The sequence below is a fragment of the Myotis brandtii genome, unplaced genomic scaffold (genome assembly GCF_000412655.1).
Source record: "Myotis brandtii unplaced genomic scaffold, ASM41265v1 scaffold879, whole genome shotgun sequence".
NCBI classification, from domain to species: Eukaryota; Metazoa; Chordata; class Mammalia; order Chiroptera; family Vespertilionidae; genus Myotis; species Myotis brandtii.
The window spans coordinates 498,606-509,789 of record NW_005371595.1 but is presented as its reverse complement, the minus strand read 5'-3'; the positions used below and the strand labels follow the sequence as shown (position 1 = coordinate 509,789).

The 11,184-nt window shown below is 41.4% G+C and overlaps 1 protein-coding gene across 2 annotated transcripts in view; it reads left to right on the top strand.

The window, feature by feature from the left end:
• LOC102254971 (zinc finger protein 501) overlaps positions 1–4,819 on the top strand; it is a 7,915-nt gene extending 3,096 nt beyond the window's left edge. Inside the window, exons 2-4 of one of the 2 annotated variants that reach the window (XM_014532320.1) lie at positions 553–676; positions 1,989–2,102; positions 4,562–4,819. In XM_014532320.1, coding sequence (XP_014387806.1) covers positions 556–676; positions 1,989–2,102; positions 4,562–4,590 — 264 coding nt within the window. In that variant the 5' untranslated portion in view covers positions 553–555 and the 3' untranslated portion in view covers positions 4,591–4,819. Of the gene's footprint in view, positions 1–552; positions 677–1,988 lie in introns of both variants that reach the window. The other variant, XM_005884938.2, reaches the window with a different exon arrangement.
• Positions 4,820–11,184: the final 6,365 nt, after the last annotated feature.

The following is an 11,184-nucleotide window of genomic DNA, read 5'->3' as shown; positions in this document are numbered from 1 at the left end:
AAGAAAACAACCTGTCCTCCTCATGGCATATTTGTGATACTTTTGAATTTGTCCCTCTGGGAATGAAGCTGTGGGAGAGAAGTGGGGTTCAAGTAATTATATGCAGCAGGTACTACGAAGTGATGGCCTTAGCACCCTGAGGTTAGGGTAGGAAGGTTGACATGTGATGCCATGTTTTTTGGTGACTTGAAGAGAAAACCTGGGGGACTACAAAAGTATTGCCAGCCAAAACCAGTGTCAAATCACTCACATTACCTTTATGGCCAACATCTCTCCCAGCCTATGTTTGTGAAACCCACTGTATTGACGAGAGGCAGTGTGGCCTACATGTCAGGCTTAGAGCTCAGGTATCATCAATGTGTTCATCTTCCGTTATTGTTGATGGAAGGCACAGTATCAATAGGAATATAAGGAGAGAGTGATTTTGATGGGACCTAGGCCTGGCATGTTCTCTGATGGGGGAGTAGAGGGAGCAGATGGATGGGGAGTATGACGAATATAAAATCCTAGTAGAGAAGCTGACCGTGGACTGAACTGTCCCTATTATGACAGGATATGAACTTTGAAGACTTGGCCATTGCCTTCTCTCAGGAGGAGTGGAATCTTCTTGATGAGGATCAGAGACTTCTGTACTGCGAAGAGATGCTGGAAGTTTTTGCACTTGTATCATCTGTAGGTAAGACCTTCACATCTCTGCTAGTATCCTAAAGTGATGTCCTCTCTTCCTTAATTCTCCTTGTAGCTTTCTCTCTCCCACAGCCAGACCATGGGTTCTGCTAATTTCCCCCACTGTCTTGTCAAATGTGCTCTGGCTGCCAGTGCTGAGCTGTTGGAGAGCCCTGAGCAATGGACTCTATGAACATTCCTAACACAAATTGCTTCAGAAAGTGCAGGAAGTGTCTGGGAGTCAGGGGTCTTATAGAGAGCCTAATGGTTCCCACCTGCTCTTCTTCTCCCTGAGAAGGTGACTATATCTAGACCCATGGCTTCCATTTCTACCCCTTCCTCTAGCTAAAGTTTCTTTGTGACTATTTGTGCCTGGTTATGTTCTTCACTTACATGAACCATGGCTGTTCCTGTAAGACCCTCCTTCAATTGTTGTTTGTAATCTTCCCTTCCCTGAATACTATTGGTAAACCAAATAGTTCTGGGCCAGTGCAGGCTGCTCACCTCTGTTGTCTTTCATTAATACTCAGAATATTTACTTTTTATGTACTTATACAGTAGAAGGTACAGGGAGAACCCTGATTTGTTCCACAGGGTGAACTTGCAAGATGTTCTCAGAGGAGGCCTGGTTCTGTTGAGTGCCAGTTGGGGGAAGGTATGACATAAGGGCTGTGTACAGATGATAATCGGGAACCTGCTCACTTCCAACAGTCTTTAGGTGAAAGTGCCATTGGCAACACCTCATTTCTACCTTTTTTTTTGCCGTACTTGACACTTTGCTGACTTGTCATTTCCTCTATGGCTTACTGGCTTTGACTAACTGCATCTTTGTGGTCTTTTTGCATCACCTGATCCTCTGCACTGCTCTTTCTGTAGTATTCTCAGACATTGACCTGGACATGTCTTATGAGGTGCACATACATGCATTAGTGCCCCTCGAACACTGGTTACACATTTGTGGAATTTTACTTGGAATGAGACATAACCAACCTCCTACACAGCTTGCCCATATAACCAGCTGACAAGCCATGCTGAGCACTGTTAGTAGAAGAATGAGCTGGAGATCCTGCTTCTCTTCCATCGTAGCGCTTCCCAGATAGTGCTTGCCATCTTTGTGTCACATTTCTGGTGAGGTCTTTCCTGTTTTGTGATATTCAGAAGCCCAAAGCTTCACAGCAGCCTCTTATTAATCCTTCCAGCGTATCTCTTATTTTTAGACAATTGCATGGGACCAACATATTATGTGTAACACCATTTTGGAATGTTACTTCCCCCTGTCACTACAGTCAACATTCAGTTCTTCACCATTTCTCTGTTTTCAGGTTGTTGGCATAAAATGGATGAGGAGGAGGTGCCTCCTGAGCAGAGTGTATCTGTAGGAGAGTCACAGGTCGGGGTTTCTAAGACAGCTCCAGCAACCCAGAAGACCTACCTGTGTAAGTGGTGCTTCTCAGTTTTAAAACATATTTTGCACCTGACAGAGTTACAAGCAGCATACTGTGAGCAGAAAGCCTTCTTCAGTGAAGCATCTGTAAAAGACTTCTTTTTAAGTGCAAACTGTCACCAGCAGCAAAGAAATGCCAGTGGAGAGAAGCCCTGGAAAGAAGATATGGACAGGGCCTCGTTTGTGTCCAGGTGCAGCTTCTATTTAACATGGGTGCCTTCAACCAGTAGGGAGGTTGGCAAAGACCTGCCAGCCATCTCAGATATTCTCCAACACCAGGCTACAGTTAGCACTGAGGAGCCACACAATAGCAGTGAGATTTCCCATGAATTTCTTGGTGGAAAAAGTCATCACCAATGTGTTGAATGTGAAAAAGCTGCCAACATCTACCAGAAGGTTGTTCAGCATCTGGGTGTCTGCTCTGGAGAAGTGAATTATGAGTGTAACAAATGTGGGCAAGGTTTTAGACAAATGTTTAACCTCATTCAACATAAGGGAGTTCACAATGGACAAAAGCCCTATGAGTGTAGTGATTGTTGGAAGTTCTTCAGAAATAAGTCTAACCTCATTCAACACCAAAGAGTTCACACTGGAGAAAAGCCATATGAGTGTAGTGATTGTGGGAAGATCTTCAGCCAAAGTTCTACGCTCAGTCAACACAAAAGAGTTCACACTGGAGAAAAGTCTTATGAGTGTACTTACTGTGGAAAGGCCTTCCGTGAAAAGTCTCACCTCATTAAACACTACAAAGTTCACACTGGGGAAAAGCCCTATGAGTGTACTTACTGTGGAAAGGCCTTTCGTGAAAGGTCTCACCTCATTAAACACTGCAGAGTTCACACTGGAGAAAAGCCCTATGAGTGTAGTGCCTGTGGGAAGTCCTTCCGTCAAAGATCTACCCTCACTAAACACCACAGAGTTCACACTGGAGAAAAGCCCTATGTGTGTAGTGACTGTGGGAAGTCCTTCCGTCAAAGATCTACCCTCACGAAACACCTCAGAGTTCACACTGGAGAAAAGCCCTATGAGTGTAGTGACTGTAGGAAGTCTTTCAATCAAAGGTCTCACCTCATTAAACACTGCCGAGTTCACACTAGAGAAAAGCCCTATGAGTGTAGTGAATGTGGAAAATCTTTCAGCCGCAAACCTAGCATAGTTAGACACCTGAGAGTTCATTCTGGAGAAAAGCCTTAAATGTGCCAGGAGTGTTTTATTTTTGTCACTCAGAATAGCAGTACTGAAAGAGACTCTTTAACACCCATTTACCAAAATATAAACCTCTTTTAATGAAAAATACCCTCTGCTAGGTTACCCATAATTTTTAGGTACAAGGTACAAGTGAGGCTTTAAGGAGCTTCATTATACTTGTAACCTACCCAGGCCTACTACCCGATTGATGTCACTGTGTGTACTTGTGGCTGAAGTTATTTCACCTCTACCACCTGGCTCACTTATGCAGTGTGCATCAGTCACAACCCCTGTTTGCTCAGGGAAAATGAATTATGTCTTATCACTTCTAATGATGAAATGAAGAAACTATCTCTTGGCAGGATCTGCATTCCATTCTCTGACTAGGGAATTGACCAGACCCAGAGTTCATCCAGAACACCAATCCTCAGCTAACAAATGCTAGCTCTTTCAGGGACATTGTGGTTCTCACATCATGCTGTGATGAATTGTTTCAGGTTCTAATTCACAAACCTGCAAACTGCTTGCTGTATACTAGTCTGGTTTATGATCCTTTAGTAAAGGTGTTTTTTTCTTTTGTAACTTAAATTTTATGATTCTGTTCACTCCCTGGGGTGATTTGAAAGCACAATTGTAAACACAGAGCATGTAGATATTATGGGGATCCCAAACTTTCTGTGCTTTGGAAGGCACAACATGATGACAGAAAATCACTTGGTCCAATGTTGGCCTATTCTGCATTGCTGCCCATGGCCTTGAAAGAAAGAACTGCATGACTGTGGTTCTAAGTTGCAGTCTGGTACCTCGATTGTTGGGGAGGTCAGTGGTCACCCAGAAGAGAAGGCCTTTGCTGTGCTTCTGTGAACAATGTGAATTATATTATCTGTGCACAGTATGTATTACATAAGTCTCAGCAATGTTAAGGGGAAGTCCTCTCCATGTACTGCAAAGGAGCCATGTAGGAAATTTCTTTGGCTGGTGTCATTTGTTGTAAGACTCTGAGGTGAAACTAATATTGGTACAGAAACTCTATTTTCATAGTGATGGGAGAGACTGTAACAAATCAGATGAAAAATGCCTCTTCTGAATGCAAATCCACAAATGATCCAGGGCCTGTGGCTTGTGTGATCTTTGTGTAAAGACATTCTCAGGACCTCCATAACTGTTTCCTGTAGCTGAAGTCATTGACAGAGAAAATGATCCAACGGTTCTGTAGATTCCCCTGGCCTCTGTAGGATGTTCACCTCAAGGTTTTCTCAACAGGCAAGAACTCCAAGCCAGAGAAAGGATAGTCCTGTAATCAGTCCCAGGATGTGTCTTAGTGACCAGTCAGCATTCCTGTTGGTTCCAAGGGCAATAGTCTTCGCTGCTGCCAATATTTGCTGCCACTGAGGCAAGGCTGTTCCTCCCAGGAAATGAGAACTGACATGCAACTAAGGACACTTTTCTAACTGTACTATTTGGTGAGCCTTGACATAGGGATAAATCTGTGAAACCATCTCATGTGAAATAAATTTATCTGTCATTCTTAAACAGGGTGGGACTTTTTTTTTTTTTACAGGGGGTCTATTTTCTTGATTTTTAAAAAATATATTGTTATTGATTTCAGAGAGGGAGAAGGAGAGAGGGATAGAAACATCAATGTGGAGAGAACTCATAACCTGGGCATGTGCCATGACCGGGAATCGAACCGTGACCTCATGGTTCATAGGTTGACACTCTTTATTCATATAAAGAAAACGCTTATGAAACCCCATGAATCCTATTCTAGTCTTCCATCATTACCTGCCATCATGGTGGTTCTTGTATCTATCCTCAGTTACATTAATGGGTTATTTAACTTAAAATCCCAGACATGTCTGGTCATGCCCTGATAGCTCAGGTGGTCAGAGCATCATCTCAAGAATGCCAAGATTGCAGGTCCCATCTCTGGTCGGGGCACATGCAAAAATCAACCAAGTAATGTATAAAATTATGTTAACAACAAATTGATCTTTCACTCTCCCCATTTTTCTTTCTCTAAAATCAATATCTTTGTTTTATTCACCCAGTCAGTCCACACACATGTGAACACCAGCGTAGCCCAAGGACCACATGGTGACAGTAGCCAGGGTTCTCATGAGGGCAGAGCATGAAATGACCAAGAGAACAGGAGGGGAGGTGCCTCTGCTGTCGATGTAGCAGGTGGGGGACCAAGGCCGAGCTGCACTAACACCCATAGGGGATGATGGCGTCAGTGTTCTTCTTGGAACTAACACCAAAGCAGCCAGGAGAAGCTCTGGGCTTGGACAAGCCCCTTGTGGTCTCTGCACCTTCCATGCAGGTGATTGAGGAGCCCGGATTCCTCTCCGGTGTCAGGGCTGGGAGCAACAGTGGCAGCTGGGCAGGTGGGAGTGGGCAGGAAAAATCCCAGAGCAGTTTCCAGGGGGAGTTGGTGCTGGGGCCATGTATGTGGCTCTGAGGCCCTCTCTAGTCCAAGTCCAGGCTGGTGGCCATTCTTACTTTTGGGAAAATGGAACCAGCTGTGCTGTAGGAGTTCCTGGGGGGTTGTGACCTGGGAATCAATATGTGCTTCACAAAAACTTGTGACCCAGGTAGTCACAACCTAGTCCACTGTAGTGAGTGGTCTGACCATTGACTTCCCCCGGGAGGGGAGGAGCAGTGTCTGCATAGGCTGAGTATCTGTCCAGCAGGAGGGGTTGCTGGCTACTGAGCCACCTGGTCCTCTGGTGGGTTTGAAGTGTCTTGAAGTTTAGCAACTAAAGGAAGTTATAGATATTTATCAATCTAATAAGAGAAAATGGCTCTGAATTTTTCTTAATAGTAAACGTCCACCCAGTGTGGGTCAATGGTAGGAGTGTCAGCCCACACACCTGAAAAGTGTCGAATTAGATTTCAGGTCAAGGGCATGTAACCGGGTTGCAGTTTCGATCCTCAGCTCCCACTGGGGCTCATGTGGGAGGCATCCAGTTGAGGTGTCTCTCTCACATTGATCTCTCTCTCTCTCCACCTTTCCACTCTCTCTAAAAATCATGGAAAAATATCCTCAGGTGAGAATTAACAAGAAAAAAAAGAAGCAGAAGCCACCTTGCTGCCCTGAAGTGGGGCCTCTGCCTGCTCGGCCCACCTCTCCTCACTCATTCCTGCCTTTGCCTGGGGTGTTCCCACTGCTGTGGGGCACACTGTCCTTCTCCCAGGGCTGGCCAGGGCTCTTCTGTCTCCTCCACCCAGAGGTCTCCCCAGCCTGCTTTTCTCCATCCCTCAGGCACCTGGCCCACTGCAACTGAACCTCCTTCTGTATCTCGGAGTAGCCCCCTGATCTTTGGGCCCTCAAATCAGTTCACCTTTGGAAAGTCCTGCTTCCACCCAGCCCACAGGCATCCCTGAGCCCTACTGGCATTGTTTGAGTCTCTGTTTTTTACATTTGGGGGGTAATTTTCACTTTGATTTGATTAAAAATTAATCCACCCCTCCCCCAGCTCAGGAGGGACCACTGATTCTCCAGGAAATGTGCTGTGTTTTTTTCAATGCTGAGAACATTCTGCAATACAAGCGATTCTGAAAAGCGAGGCTTGGGCTCAACATGATGCCACATTGGGCGGATGCATTGTAGGTGGTATCCTCCCTCCCCAAGTTGGGCCTGTAGAAAGCAGACCCCCGCTCCTGTAGTGGGGTGATGGACCCTGGACTGGGCCAATCTAAGTGGAAGATATAAGAGTGTAATTCATACTATTCTTTCAACCTTCTTGTATGCTTCAAATTTCCACATAGAAAGTTACAGTTTAATTTACATATTCCCTATCAATAACACATATGTCCTCATAATTACCATAAATTGGAAATAGCATAATAGAGCAATAAAATTATGTGCAATCATATATACCTGTAGACATTAAAAATAAATTTTAAGAATTCAAATAAGATATTAAAGCATTACAAGTAAATAATCAAATATCTGACATGTTTCATAGTTGGCTTACCTGATTTTTGGCTATGTAAACAAAAACAAGGAAACTAATATTAAATAATCCTTACTCAAATATCAATAGTCTGTGTTTAACCAGAAAAAAAATCATGTCTTCAGAGTTAAGTTTTTATTTTTATTTTTTGGTTAATCCTCATGGAAGGATAATTTTTCATTGATTTTTCAGAGAAAATGGAATGGAGGGGGAGAGACAAAAACATTGATGTGAGAGAGACACATTGATTAGTTGCCTCCCACATGCATCCCAACTGAAGCCAGGGATAGAGCTTGAAACCCAGGTACGTGCTGTTGACTGGAATTGAACCTGAGATCCTTCAGTCAGTGGGTGAATGCTCTAACCACTGAGCAACAAGCTAGAGCCAGAGTTAAATGTTTTGGCCATCAGACTCCACCTTCAAAACAGAGCTTACACACTTTCGAGTATGGAAAATGCCTGAGTCGTTCACTTATCTGTAAGGGGTCGAATTAAAGGTAGCTCTCCATAGTCTCAGACTTTTCAAGCTGTACTTGGTTACTCTCTTCCCAAATTTTCCCCATTCCCACATAGAAGACAGTTAAGTTCAGATCCTCCCATGAGGAGTTAGTAAAACTCACTTTTGCTTTACTTCTACTTGAAATAATGTGATATTTATAATAAACCTGAAGTTTATGGTATCCCTAACCACAATGTAAGACTTCTGTTTCACATGACAACTCACTAAACTCACTAAAATTTCATTGTTTTTGTTTTATTCCTAACTGTTCTTTCTAACAATCCTGACTAACCAGACGCTGAGAAGTTTGTTCAAATACTATATTTAAAAAGCTGCTTTTCGATTATTCACAGTCCACTTCTTGGTGGTAAAAGAGGAATGTGTACTCTTGGTGTAACCAAGGCTAAGCTTTGAGAAGTTTTCTTTGCCAAAAGATGTCCCAACTTGTACATCTGATTCCATGTTATCTTCCAAGTCCAACAATATTAATAGTTGCAGATAAGGCTCAGTATGTTATTCCTAGAATTAGTACAATGGGGAAATGATCACTTTTAGGAGTCAGGTACATTTTTTTCCAAGAATGGCAAACTGTAAAGAGCTCCTGGAAGGTGGCTCAGCAGAGCCCATGTCAAAGATAGCCTTGAAACATAATTTATTGGTGATTTATCACTAAAGTACAACCCTTTGGGACATATTACACAAATATCCAGGATGCTACTTTAGATCTTTGGTTTTGGGACAGTTCCCTGTTGCATACCACATTAGTTCTTCTAATATATCTATTGTGTAGTCTATAAAAGCTATTGGCTGTTATATAGTTTTCTTTTAGGATAAGCTAGTCATAATTTAGTGATTGATAACTAATCATAATCCAAAGATTACCATCAATTATATTTACTTTTTCGGTGGTAACTCTGCAGATCTGAACTGCATTTCCACCATTTACATTTCTTTAGGCAACAAATAAAAATAAATACTTCCATAGCTGTGTTGCTTTCCTTTTTATGATGTTATATTTCTGATACAGAAAGCATTTAACAAACATATACTAACCATGTAGAATAAACAATGATCATATCTTACCATCTTTCTTCATATTTTCACTTTTTAAGAAAGAAAGAAATGCCCTGACAAGAAGTTTGCTTGTTGGATCCCCAGTTGGGGCCCATAAAGGAGGCAGCCAATAGATGTTTCTCACATAGATGTTTCTCTCTCTCTCCCTCTCTCTCTCTCTCTCTCAAATCAATAAACATATCTTTGGGTGAGGATTTTTTTAAAGAAAGAATAAGTAAATAGCAGTAATAAAGAAATAATACAATACAATAATAGTCTATATCATTCCTCAGTTTCATTTCTCTTATTACTTTTCCATTATGAATTTTCTAATCATTCTCCCAATTTAGTTTTTAATCATTTATTATATATGCATATATCAATCAACCATATGTAGTATTATTTCATCTTTCTATATTTATATACATGTATCATATTTTATGTAATTTTTGGTTCATTTTATCTTGTTCTTTATTGATTTTAACTGCAGTGTAATATTGATTCATATAAGTATTTCGGAATTATGTTTGTATTCCTTTATTCATGAAAATGTACCATATTTTGTTGATTTTAAGATGTGTAATATATCACATTTAAGATCTCTGAAATCCAGATAGTATGCTAATAATGATGAGCATGATCTTCGACTTCTCTGGGGAGGACAAAGGTCAGTAAACTGTTTTTAACCCTCACCCTAGGATACTTTTTCATTGATTTTTAGAGAGAGTGGAAGAGAGAGGGAAAGACAGAGAGAAATATCGATGTGAGAGAAACACATCATTGGTTGCCTCCTGCACATGCCCTGACCAGGGCCCGGGCCGGGGAGGAGCCTGCAACCAAGGTAAGTGCCCTTGACTGGAATGGAACACAGGACCCTTTGGTCCGCAGGCTGATGCTCTATCCACTGAGCCAAACCGGCAAGGGTAAACTTCTTATATAAAGGGTTTTATTGTAAATAGATTTGGCTCTATAAATAATATCATCACAGCCATAACTACTCAACTCTGTCATTGTAGCATGAAAGTAGCCAAAGACAACATATAAATGAAGGTACATGTCTGTGTGCTACTCAAACTTTAATTATGGATGCTGAAATTTTAATTTCATATGTATTGCAAAATATTCTTTTGGTTATTTTCTAATTTTAAAAAAATGAATAAACTTTAATTATGGATGCTGAAATTTTAATTTCATATTATATGTATTGCAAAATATTCTTTTGATTATTTTCTAATTTTAAAAAATGAATAAAAATTATTCTTATCTCATGGGCCAGATAAAGGGCCAGATTTCACCCACCCACCATAATTTGCTGACACCTGGTATATAGATAATAAAATGACATGCCCTCCTTTATAACATCTGTCAGTTCCCCTAGATTTTATCTCCCCTTTTCCTCCTTCCATGTAAATCTATCATATACTGATTCCCCAGGATTTCCCTCCTTCTCTTCTATTAATGTTCTCATTCCCCTCTTATGACACCCGCTAATTCTTCCTCAGTATTTCCCCACATTCCTTCCCTTCTCCTGTCTTGTGGCACCTGATGGTTTTCCAATATTGTCATAAGCTGTCTAAGAGCAAGAAGCTCAGCAACATACATTCCTGCCAACTTCACTTCCCCAGTGTGGGTGCTTCTGGTCTCTGCTGCCTGCTTAGTCAGGACTGAAAATTGGACCTGGAACAAAGGATCTCTTTTGAGTGAGGTCCCTGCATCCGGACAAAGACTCATCCTTCAAGTGAAGATGAGGACAGTGACAGAGTCATCCCTATAATGTGACAAATGCCATCTAGGTTCAGAATTTTAATACTTCAGAAAGCCTAATATGTCAGTTTTAAGTATAATTAGTGAACATGCTTATCCTATTATCCGCATCTCTGGCTGTAAGATTTATGAGTAGAAAAACTAGAAAAACCTTAATATGTTAACACGTATGGTCAATGGACTCATGGTGATAAAATCAGCCCTTGCCCATTGTTACTGATAAGGAGATATGGTCATAATTAGAACTTGGATTCATTATTTATTCATGCAAGTAATCTACAGAAGGCATGTGTTGGTATGACTAAATATCTACAAACTATAACAGGATAAATCAATAACATATTTTACATGGAAATAATATACCTCTTAATGTAAAATATTTAATAGTCAAAAGCTCTGATGTTCCATGATGATGGGCAAACCAGTGATGTAATGAAAAATTCTGGCTCTTGTCACTGAGTTGGCCCAAATGCAGAAGTGTCCTGTCTTGACGTTTTCCTGCAGGGGGTGAACTGTTAATAAACAAATGGTGGAAAGAATGAAATAACCAACTCTAATGAGGGAAGAAGGAGGGCCTGGTAGAAAGGAGCACAGGGGAGAGGAACGCCCGC